The sequence below is a fragment of the Castor canadensis genome, chromosome 2, assembly GCF_047511655.1.
Source record: "Castor canadensis chromosome 2, mCasCan1.hap1v2, whole genome shotgun sequence".
Taxonomy (NCBI): domain Eukaryota; kingdom Metazoa; phylum Chordata; class Mammalia; order Rodentia; family Castoridae; genus Castor; species Castor canadensis.
This window is the reverse complement of record NC_133387.1, coordinates 202,798,975-202,811,482: the sequence shown is the minus strand read 5'-3', so window position 1 is coordinate 202,811,482 and position 12,508 is coordinate 202,798,975. Positions and strand designations below refer to the sequence as shown.

At 39.0% G+C, this 12,508-nt stretch overlaps 1 protein-coding gene across 1 annotated transcript in view; it reads left to right on the top strand.

Moving 5' to 3' along the window:
* Positions 1 to 12,508, top strand: part of Piwil4 (piwi like RNA-mediated gene silencing 4) — a 54,454-nt gene that overhangs the window by 24,212 nt on the left and 17,734 nt on the right. Inside the window, exons 9-13 of the mRNA XM_074059737.1 lie at positions 1,352 to 1,463; positions 6,746 to 6,869; positions 7,867 to 7,984; positions 9,655 to 9,766; positions 11,755 to 11,939. Coding sequence (XP_073915838.1) covers positions 1,352 to 1,463; positions 6,746 to 6,869; positions 7,867 to 7,984; positions 9,655 to 9,766; positions 11,755 to 11,939 — 651 coding nt within the window. The remainder of the gene's footprint in view (positions 1 to 1,351; positions 1,464 to 6,745; positions 6,870 to 7,866; positions 7,985 to 9,654; positions 9,767 to 11,754; positions 11,940 to 12,508) is intronic.

Here is a 12,508-nt window from a genome sequence, read left to right as displayed (position 1 = left end):
CAAGAATTTTATTGGCTAGAATACAGGTCTGATCAGTTGGCTTTCCTGTGCAGAAGATCTGGCAACTCTGTTGTCTAGGATTCAGTCTTCCTCATGTGACGTTATGGACTGTCTCAAACTGACATCTTGCCAAATTATCTCTCGCTGTGCCCTCACCCTCATTCTAACAGCCTTTGCTGCTTTAGTGCCTCTGGCTGAGTTCCCTACCCCCAATTCTGCCTTTCAAACCTTCACCTCCACAAAACCCAGCTCTCATCTTCCTGATGCCACCCTTGCCAATTTAGTTGGAATCTGCCTGCTCTCAAAAACACTTTGCTGAGAGGCCTCTCTTCATGGCCAATATATTGCATTTTATTATTATGGTACAGAACATGAGACCTATAACTCACTTTCTCTATAAAGTTTTGAGATCTTTTCAGCTGAGAGCATGTTTCACTTGTCTGTAAATTTCTGAGTTTATCTATGTAGAATTTGCTCTTAATGCATATTGTACTGACAGGTACACTGGCTGATGAGATGACTTCCTCAGCTCAAAAAAATGCATCAGATACTGTTGCTAACCCACAGATCTAGTTTAGTGGACATGCTATCCTATCCTAGCCTGGCTTTCCAATTACGGTTGCTTTTCTGGGTTATGTAGGAGGGAGTGAGACTGGTTAATACTCTATACTGCCTAGGGTGGGAAGGCCTCCCTTTAGCCTCCTGTCAAGATCTTGACAGATTAGCTTATCATACTCTTTCAAAACAACTTTTCAAGCCACCCAGAGTTCTGGAGAAACCTGCCTTGGAGTTTTCTGTCCGCAGGTCAGGGCACATGAGGACACTCCTGGCTGCACAGAGCCAGCCAGGAATGAAGGAAAGAGGTGCTTGGAGTGGTCTTAGCCAATCTATTTTACAGTTAGGCTGAAGGCCCTCAGTGGGAGGTTAAGTGGGATAGCAAAATGGTGTGTTTGGTCAGTATACTTGGTGGTGATTTTATTAGAACCTGGGAGCTCAAAGAATCTGAGTGACACCAGAAGCAAACAGGAAAGTTTAGTGCAATGCTTCCTCATTTGAACATTTAATAATGATTTACCTGAAGTTAGAATGTCTATTGGTGAGAAAAACACATTGTTGTCTGCCGACTTTCTCACCACATTTATTGGGATACAAGATAAGAATTAATTAATACTCTTCTCAAGCAAGAGCTGATCATTAAAAACAAAAAAAAAATGACTATCGTACATTACTATGTTCCTTAAGTTCTGACATTCTGCCATGGATCTTACACCTTGAATTAAAAGTGTGGTGAAGTAGCTGCTTATTTAAGATTATTTGGAAGACTTTTTGAAAAGGTTCTTACATTTACCAGATACAATAACAAAACCTACCGTATTGATGACATTGACTGGACGGTGAAGCCCACACATACCTTTCAGAGGCGGGATGGCTCTGAAATCACCTATGTGGATTACTACAAACAGGTAGGGATTTGTGTCTTTTATCTCCTTTCCTCTTAGCTCAGAGAAGTCTCCTTAGCTCTTTCCATTCCAGCAAATTCCCCAAATTGCCAGGATAAGTCTGCCTCCCACAAAATTCTCTGACTTGTTTCTTCTCTATCCCTGGCTTGACTGAGATCCTCATTGTCTGAGTAATCTGTAAAAAGCATGTCTAGGGCCAGGTCCAGTGGCTCAAGCCTGTAATTCTAGCTACTTGAAAGCTGGAGAAAGGAAAGATCATGGATTGAAGTCACCCCAGGAAAAAAGCTTGTGAGACTCTATCTCAACCAAAAAAGCTGGATATGGAGCATTGCTGTCATCCCAGCTATGGTGGGAAGCATAAATAGGAGGATTGCAGTCCAGGCTGTTGTGGGCATAAATGTGAGACCCTATCTCTCAAAAATAACCAAGTTAAAAAGGGCTGGGTTGTGGCTCAAGTGGTAGAATGTCTGCCTGGCAAGCATGAGGCTCTGAGTTTAAGCCTGAGTACCCATATCTGGTAATGTCACTTCCAAACTTAAAAACATTTCCATGGCAGTTTATTGCCTTAGTAGACAAATATAATCTCCTCAGCAGAGTTTTCAGGGCCCTTTATGCTCTGGCCACCCCCTGTCATTAAGCCTTGTCTCTTACTTCTGTCCTATCCCTTCCCCGTTCCTTGGCTAAGTGTCTCCCCTGTGCATTTTCACACAAGTTGCTTCTTCTTCCTGAATACTCCTTTATACAGACAAACCCTAAATACTCTTCAGTGTTCATTTCAGCTATCAGCTTCAAGGGAGTCCCATGGCACTTTTTCCGGACTCCCTGCCCTGATCTTAGCTGTATATCAGGTCACTTCAGGGAGGACATGGGTGGTCTGAATTCTGTTGTGGACTTGGGTCTCCCTAAGGCCTGACTTGAGCTCTTGTATTTCTGGATTCTTTGCACATAGCAGATGTTCAAGAAACCCTTATTGATGGAATCTCCTAATACCTCTTGAATCCCTGTTCCATTTATCACGATTACCCTGCCCCCCACTTTCCATGTTCAGCTTCTTTCAGAGACACCCTCTCTTTTCACCTCACAGGTAAATTTAAAACAAAAATAACAACAATAAAAAGATCAGAAACCCTTTCTTGATCTTTCTATACCTGCAGGAAAAGCTCTCTTTTCCTTCTTAGTTAACTTTGGAAAGTCCTCCACACTAGCTCCAAGCCCCTTCAGTTCTTCCCAAAGCAGCAGTCTGGTATCTGGCTCTGTTGTTATGGAAACGGCTGTAGGAAAGTCAAAGTCAGTTATCTTTATTACCTTATGCCATGTTTGGTGGCATTTTTTTCTTTCCTTATCAGTAATTATTTTATTTCTAATTGACAGATAATTGCACACATTTATGAGGACAGTGTGATGTTTTAAACATTTAAACATTGTGTACTAGAGAGTATATGTTAAATGAAAGAAGCCAGGCACAGAAAGACAAATGCTGCAAGATTTCACTCTTGTGTAGAATCTAAGCCTCTGAGCTCAGAGAAGAGTGGAGTCGTGATTACCAGAGGAAGGCAGGCATGGGAGAGCAGATGCTAGATACAAAGGCACAGTCAGCTAGGAGGATTATAAGAGGAATAAGGTTTGTTCTACAGAAAGAGTGATTACAATTAACACTGTTGTATGTATATTTCAGTAACATTTGTCACTTGTGACCACTCCCACCTGCCTGACCTTCTCTCTTCCTTCCTTGACTACTGAGTCACACCCTGTGGTTCTCTCCCAGATTTTACGTTATTCTGTCTTAGCCTCTTTTGACATTTGTCTCTCTTCCTTTCCCCTCAAAAGGAACCAGTATTCACCATTGATCCCACAAACCGGATCTTTTTGTTGTATTTGAGATCCCTCAAATAGAGTATTTTGCATTACTTTCATTACTAAATTATGTACTCATCTTCATCCCCAGAGCATATTTGCATGAATGTCCTGCAGGTATATCAGATTAAAAATAATTTAAGCTGAATTATATTGTCTTTTCCAATCCTATTTCTTCTGGGGGGAATTCTGCTCAGCTGGGAAGTTCTTTTGCTTTCTTCCTCTTCTCCACCCTTATCTACTTATTCAGTTGTCACCAGGATGAATTCTGTTCCTTTTATCCTCCCCAGCCTGGTCCTAATCCAGTAATGATTCCCCCATAGGGTAGGTGTTGCAGGCACCCCATGTGGTCTCCTCCCCAGCTCTCTCTCCACCATGACCCAACATTCTCACTGCTACTAGACAGATTTTTTCTGCCCAGAATGTGATTAAGAGCATAAACTCAGAAATGAGAGGACCCTGGCTCTAGCTATTAACTTTGGGAAAATCACTAAACTTGAAGGTTAAAGATGGACCTAACTAATCTTGCTGCTAAGGGAATTTATTTGTCTGCCATAATAGTGTAGAGTAAGCATTGAACCAGACAATGGTGATACAGAGCCTTTACCCCAGTGCCTGCATGTTGTAAGCACCGAATGAACCCTGTGAATGGTGGAGCCCCTACTCCTCCCTCACTATCCTCCCCTTCTTCCTCTCTAGCATCACACAGTCTGACCCCACCATGCTCCCCTGTTTACTCACTAGAGGTTAAGTGGTCCTTAGTCTTTGTGCACATTTACTAGACATCTGCATGAAGCCCCTCCATCACTAGGTCAAATCTTAGCTTCAAGGTCAAGTCCTGTGATGTTCTTTCTGACTTGCTTCCTGTCATACATGTTCTCTAGAAGCACCACATTGCTTCTAGAACATGTTTTCCTTGTAGAACAGGGAATCCTGAATGCGTAATGCCTGACACAGCATCTTGTGCATAAAATGTGCTCTGTGTTTATTAAACTCACAGGTTTCTAAACACTTGGGTTTCTTTCCTACACGATTGTATTTTTTTCTTATTTGAAAAGATGTATTTGAGGACTTGTGGTTTTTCTGAAAAGGGAATCATGGTAAAATCTCATTCACTTTTTTTGTAGTGAGTTATAGCACACTGCAAATATTTTGTAATTAGGTAGAATATTTTGTAAATTTGTGTCAAATTTTAGAATGTCCTCTGTCCAAGGAAAGGAACACTAAATTATTATGTAGTCAATTTTTAAAGTAGAAGACATTTTCTTATGTGAAGGCTGGGGAGGACTGAGAGATAGAACAGCTTGAAACATCTAACCAGTATTTCCAGGTTCTTGTCACTATCAGAGAAAGAATTCAGAGATGAGACAAAGGAAGTTTTATTACAGAGAGAAAGTACACACTCAATGGGTAAGAGTCACATTTCCCAAGATTTTGGATAGCTCGTCCCTGTAAGCAAACTTTAATGGAGGGAAGGGTTATTTGAGTTAAGATGAGGAAAAGGTGGAGAATTCCAGGAGTAGGTTGGAACTTTCCAGGAATAGTGTTTGCTCCCCTTTTTCTGTCATTGTATGGAGTTTTTGAGTGTGTCATGGAGTCATTTGTATGATGGGAATAGCCAATTTTGCAAGGGTGACAGTATGGAGATGCCACTGAAATGAAGCAGGGACCGTTAGTGGTTGTCTCTGTTGGTTATATTGGTCCCAGCCAGTTTGGGTGGTCTTGCTTTTTCTTTGATTGGTCATGCAATGTCCTGCTGTAATACAGCTCTATGCTTGCATCAGCCTCGAGTCACTTGATAGTCTGCCTCTTTTTTTCCCTATACCTATCTTGTCTACCACATTATCAAGAAAAATATTTGAAAGTCCTAAGAAAATTGGAGCAAGGGAGAGTGTTAAAATCAGCTGAGGATAGCTCCTTCACGGGAGGAGTTCTTGATCCTGCCCCATCCAAGAAGAAGACTCTCTTTCTGGAACTTGCCCAGCTGTCCTGGAGCTGTTTCCTGGAACTCTCCTACTTCCATGTTTTCTTCAAGGCCCTTTATTGTACTTTACTTCCTTCGCAAAGCCCTCCCCAGTTTACCAGCCACTAGACCCAGTACTCAGTGGTGTAACAAGCAGAGTTAAGGGTTAAACCTGGCTGTGCTAATTTCCAGTTATGGAATCTTGGGAAAGTTGTTTGATTTCTTACCAGTGTTTCCTCATCTGTGAAGGGAATGATAACAGTGTCTATCTCCTAAGTTTGTTGTTAAATGGAGAAAAATATGTGCTTAGTATATCATTATTTGTGGTTCTCTGGTTTGCTTTGAAGATAATGTAGCTATGAGGAAAGGCAAGGCCCTTGCCTGTTTTATTCCTTTCTACTGCAGTTCCTAAGGCTTAGTAAGACTTGGTAAGCATGCCACACATACTGAATTAATGAAGTAATGTATAAAAAAAGCTTCTCAAAGCTGTTTATCCATACTGTTAGTCGTACTCATCACTTTAACAAGTGATTCCTAAATTTAAGAGAAAGGCAGTTGTTGATGTGAGCACTACACAGTGCCCAGGCATTGTGTAAATTACAATTCCAGTTGTTCTGCCATTAGTGTTGAGTAAATTATAGAGAGTGAATGTTAATTTGAACATTTACCTTTGGAAATGAACTTTTGGTCTGGCAAGAATGCTGAAATTCAAGTTTAGGAAAGAAAAGGGAGTAGGGTATGAACTGACAATTACTTAGGACTCTATGAATTAGACACCATCCTAGTGGATTGCTGGATAATTCTGAGCTTCTGTTACCCTCATTTCATAGATGAAGAAAGGTAACTTCCCTAGTGTCACAGCCCAAGTAAATGGAAGAGCTGATGATCAAATTCATATTTGTTAAACTTCTGATCTGTTTCCCTGTAACATTTCAGATGTTAGTAGTCCTCTTTTTGAGCTCTAAGGTTGACTCAGCATAACCCTTGCCTCTAACTTACATTCACACATTTCCAAAATGAATTTGGGTGTTTATGACTGGTTATTTAAGCATTGGGCATTGTGCCTTAATCATCAATGAGGAAAATGCTGCCTTTGAGTCATATCTCTTGAGAGGTCACTGAACTGTGTATAGAACCAACTATTCTATATATTTTTAATTGTATTTTATTTTTTTAAATAGAGCAGACTATTCTAAATCTGGATAAAACCCAGAGAAAGCATGGACATGACCTTTTTTTAAAATGGTATTACATTATAAACAATAATTAAAATCATAAACCTGGTACTCAGATACAAAAGATGAGTCCCAGAAAGTTATAAGGAACTGAAAACCAGGGATATTTTTTCTTCCACTAAAAAAAAAAATTATTGTATTCATTTGGGAATTTGTTTCTTTCTTATAACTAAGGATGTTCTTCTTATAGTGTTTCCACATTAACTTTTCCCTCATTAATCTTGCATTTATAGCAATACGATATTACTTTATCTGACCTAAATCAGCCAGTGCTTGTTAGTCTGTTGAAAAGAAAGAGAAATGACAACACTGAGGCTCAGATTGTTCACCTGATGCCTGAGTTCTGCTTTCTAACAGGTAACGTTAATCTTTTAAAACTCTGCTGGGCTGCTGATCACAGACTCCTAGTCTTCACAGTGGGCAGAACTTCCTTAAGTTAGCTGAGTGCTACAGCATCAATTAAAGTCATGGAGGATGGGCCTTTTAGACATTTATTCAGTAATATAGACAGGTGGAAGGGCAGAATGCTCGTTGGAATCCATTTCCTTTATCTCATGTACTCTACTTGTTACCCTGATGTAAAATAAAACTCCAGGTATTTCCCTAAAGCCAAGCTGCTTTTTGCTGTTTTTTGGACCATCACTAGTATAAGAAGCAATATGACTTTTATTTTCATCAGGTGTATTATTAGAGTGATGCCAAAATGATCCTTGGTTTCTTTTTTGCATGAGTTTTGAAAGGTGATCCTCACTATACAGCAGAACCTGAGTAATTGTCCTGAGTACTTTTAGTAATGCTTACTTGACTAAAAAAGAGGGGACTTTCTATATTTGTATTGCTTAAGTCACTATTGATTTATACATTTATTTTGCCCTTAGAAAAATAAATAAAATATAATCTTTGAAGAGAGGGATGATCGTTGCTCTGGTGTTTGGATTTCATGTGGTCATCAGTCACACAGTTCACTAAGCACGTCAGATGTGACTAATTCACTGAAAAACCGAAATGAGATGTGCTGCACGTATAAAAACCAGACTGGCTTTTGAAGGCTTACTATTAAAAAAGGAAACTACCTGAGTAATGCGTCTTATATTGATTATATATTGAAGTGATAATATATTGAGTTAAATTTGAAATAATTTCGTTTGTTTCTTTTGGCTTAAAAAAAAGTCCTGGCTACTAGAAAACTTTGATTGGCTGTGTGGCTTGTGGCTTGCATTTCCATTGGATGGTGCTCTCCAGATGGTGAATCTGATTCAGCTTGAATAGAAAAGTTTCAACTGTGTTCCAGATGGGCTGGGATTACATTGCATGTGCTCAGTTTCCCTCTATTGTTTTGGTTTGCATGTCACAGGTCTGACTGAACAGGCAACCTCTGATTTCCACCTGATGAAGGCTGTGGCTGAAGAAACACGTCTTAGTCCTTTGGACCGGCAGCAGCAGCTGGGCAGGCTTGCTGACAATATCCAGAGGTACTGAGTGCTTTGCTGAGACTGTGTATGCCCTGTCTGAGGCCAAGTGTGTAGAAATGGATGATTTATATGATGCTTTGTTCCTTAATGAAAATACCTACTTTTGTCAGCCCAGAGCAAGGCACTGAAACATTCATGTCTAGTGTTTAGCGGTTCACCCAAGATGCTCAGGAGTCATGGCAAGGTTGAAGAGAAGGGATGGAAGGATTTGCACCCCATTTCAACTGGACAGCTCCACTTTCATTGTTTAGTGAACTGAGGTCTGGGCAAGCCTTTGAATGAGGGAAAGAGTTACCAATAAAAAACAAAAATAAACAAACCACCCCAAACCCCTCCAGGCCCCTGATATTCAGTGGCGGGATAGGGAATGCTTAATTCTTGATAAAACAGCCTCATCAGATGAACTTTCCCACTGTACAACCTTAGACTTGAGATGCCTTGTCCTTCAGTTCAGATCGCCTGATTCTCCGACTGTATTCCTGCCCTCACTTATAACAGCTTCTATAACCTGTGAAGAGAGAATTCAGTATCTCCCTGTTCTCCTTTCTGACTTTGTAAAACCACTGATGTGGTGTGGTGGTTACTGGGCACTTGAAATGTGGCTAATGGCACATCCTGAGTTGATAAGATTTTGGCTGTATTAGGATAAATAATATATATTTAAAAGTAATTGTTGTTTGTTACTTTTTAGTTTTTTAATGTGGATACCATACAATTTTAAATTGTGTTTGTTGGTCTACATTGTTATAAAATGATCATTTTTCTTTAAAACAATTTTTAAACATGATGGAGGAATTTGGAAATTTACATAAACAAAACAAAGAAGAGAAAGGGAGAAAGGAAGGGAGGGGGAGTGTGAATTCAGTAATTATTTGTTTAATACATGAATGAATCATGACTGAATGAACATCTATGTTTTTGCTGGATATTTCCAAATGCATACTTCTTTATAGGAAAATGGCCTGGTACTGTACATCGTGTTTTATAACTTTTTCACTTAAAGGTTTACTTGAGCATTTCCATATTATACTGTGTCTCTCAGTCATGCTAGTGGCTCACGTCCTCCTCATAGTCTTCCTGCTACCCTGTCGATGCTGTGCATCATCTGAAGCTTAAATCCCATGTCCCCTTCCTTTGTCATCTTCCATCCACTCCCAAGCCAGCAAATTCAGATATTCTTGGAGATATCACCACATCCAGAGGCTCCAAATAACAGTTTGTTTTTAGGAATAATAATATATTGCATTTATTAAGCACACAGAATGTGTGGTAGCACTTTTGGGATACTGTCCCATTTAATATTTACATCAAGTCTATGAAGTAGCTATTTTTGTTATATCTACATCTAAAATGTAGATATAAGGCTTTGAAAGATTTAATAATCAAAGTCAAATATTATTAAAGGTTCAATGTAGGAGTTAAACCATGTCAGTTTGGCTCATTTTCCACAGTGTGCCCCAGTGGAAGCCTGTCCCATCTCTGCACATCCCCAAAAGGCACAGCTATCTCAGAATTCTTTTGAGCAGGAAAAAATTTTAGGAAATAGGAACCAGGAATCCTAAAGTCAGAAAACGTGCCCCCAAATAATCCAGCAAGTTATAATTATATTTCTAATGATTAAAAGTTAAGGAAGTAAGCTCACTAATGATTTAAAACAACTCTACCAACAGAAACAAGATTGCTCGTTTTGAGCTAGAGACCTGGGGACTGCATTTTGGAAGTCAAATGTCTCTGACAGGCCGGGTTTTGCCTTCAGAAAAATTATTAATGCAAGACCACATAGTAAGTATCATGATTTTATTTCCATTTGAAATTATTTACTTGAGTATGTATAAGTTTGATCATTTACTAGAGTTATGGGGGCTTATGATATTTGATAAGTTTCTTGTTGGCCTTGTCCCTGCCCTCCCTTTGTCCTAAGACTCAAGTAAGCTCATCACTGATTTTCCTTCAGTATGAATTTACTTGCTTGGACTTAGTGGCACCCAACGGACATGATTTAAGTTTGTCAGAAAATGGTATTTCAAACCATTCTAATTAAAATTCACTCACATGACTTTTTTTTAAGTGATCATTACCAGAGAAAATTCTATTATCTGGAGAAGGGTAACTCAAACAGATGATAGTTCTTATTATCAGAGTTTTAATAGACATGTCAGTTATACCTGTTAATCTTTCAAAGTAAAATGATGGGTTTTTGGCATTAAAAAAAAGTGAAGAAACACACAGACTGCATCCCCAAATGTGACACTTGGACAGAGGTGTGCTGAAACCCGAAGAGACAAATCTTTTGGGCTTCAGTTCAAGAAAAGAATCTATTATATGCAAAAATTGTATGTTATACTTCACTTTTCCCATTTTGCCCATTTTTAGAACCGGATGCAATTCAGTTCATTTAAAAAAGTCTCTCTTCTTTATTTGGTATAATAAACTCACATGTCTAAACTAAGTAACTAAACAATGAATGTTTCATGTTGGCAAGGTGGGGGATTGTTTTCATCATTTCCTTTTGATAATCTATCCAAATTGCCAAACCTTTATTGGAGAAGCTGAAGACAAAACTAATTTTCGAAGTAAAACAACCATTTTTAAACTGCTGTAATGTAGACTCCCTTCAGAGTCTTGGTCAGGAGTCAGTAAAGCTTCAATTTCAGATCCACATGTGAAACAGGACTTAGAATACTTAAAACAATCCTTCTCATCATCTTCATAAGTGAAGTCATATTTGCCAGAGCCCATGTGTGTGCATGCATGTGTGTGTGTATGTGAAGAGGGGGTCTCCTTAGGAGAAAAAGCATAAAAATGGAATTACCCATTCAATCCCTAGAGGTAGTAACTAGCTAGAGGTGACTATATCATCACTTCTGGCCAGCTCTTTCTGAAACTAGGTCCTAGGAACTGAGTGAAGTTCCAAAGGTCCAATTCCTGGATCCCAGTCTCCATAGGATGTCAGCAGGCAGTGTTGAGAGCAAGAGGGCTGTGGCTGTCTTCATATGAACAGGAACGAACCATTTATAGAGGACTAGCACCTCCCTCTTGTTCTCATGTTAAAGTCCCCTCCTGGAGCCAAGTCCCAGCTCACCCACCAAATGGCAAGGCATCACCAAGATGGTGGTGACTAGAAGTCACAGTGCTTGGTACAGGGTACCCTGGCTATAACATCAGGCCACCAGTGTACTAATCCTGTTACTGCTGCTAACTGGTTGGCTCAGCCACAGCTTTGAGTCTATCAAACAAAGCTATTGTGTTCCTTCTTAAACATTAGTGGTCTCATCTTTGCTTCCAAATGTAGCTACTCCTAGCACAATGTACAGTCTTAACTTCCTTTTAGGGCTTGTCAGTTTTCGTATGGTGATCTAGAGTATCAACAACCATCGTTTTCAATTTGAGATAGCAGAATGACTGAAATAAGGAAACAAAACTGGGTGAGCCACTTAGGATAAAGGTCAAAGATTCTTAGGGCTGGAAGAGAACCTTAGAGATCTTTGAATCAGAAACCATGCTCTGCACACAGCCAAGACCCATGAGTTCTTATTGCGGGTTCTGCACCTGGGTCCTGCAGACCTGGGATGATTCCTAGATGCCTCCACCCCCAGAAATAACACGTGTTCTGTTTAGATGTGTGGCGCACATGTCTGTTTTACTACTGTGAATAGCATATTGTCTTAAATTGCTCTGTTGTGACAATACTAGCCATCTTCTTACTATCTTTATTTGATTGCCCTTTGAATAAATTTGTTCAATCCTTTTATGCTCTTTGTTTTTCTCAGTGTCATCCTGTGTCTGCTGCTAATTGGTCCAAGGATATACGAACTTGCAAGATTTTAAGTGCACAGTGTTTGAATAAATGGCTAATTTTATGTAGTAACAGAGCTGAAAATGTGATCGAGGGCTTTCTGAACTGTTTGAGAAGAGTTGGAAGTTCCATGGGATTTAATGTGGGCTACCCTAAAATGTGAGAATACACTGATTTTTTTCATATATTAATTTGGTTTGGCTAGAAGGTAGGAAACAATGTCTAATATAACTACAAAAGCTTCATTTTAGTAATGTTTCCTAATACAGTGTGAAGAAGTTAATTATAAGACAATGGATTTTTTAATGATTAAATTATTTTGTAAAGCTAAAGTATATTTTATCTAGAGATACGTAAAACTTTGTTTTCACAGGTCTTCTTAGGCAAGTCTCATTATTCAAAATCTTCAAAATCTTATAAATCCTTAATAAGTCCATATTTTGCTTTTCAACTTCTTCCTTTTTCATATCAGTTATTTGTAAAACTTAATAACAAATAGGACATTAAAAATAAAATTTTATTACTTGATAGATTTTATGCCTCAAAATTTAACGTAAAAATAAGTCTAACTTTTTCTGATTCTGTCACTGTAATATAAGATTAGTCATTTATTTTCTGATGAAACCAAAGTCAGGGATTTATTCTTCGGCCATTTATCAAGAAGCTGTTGCACTAGATACTGTATAGGTGCTGGTAGTGAAACGATGAAGAAGTTACTCTAACTTAAC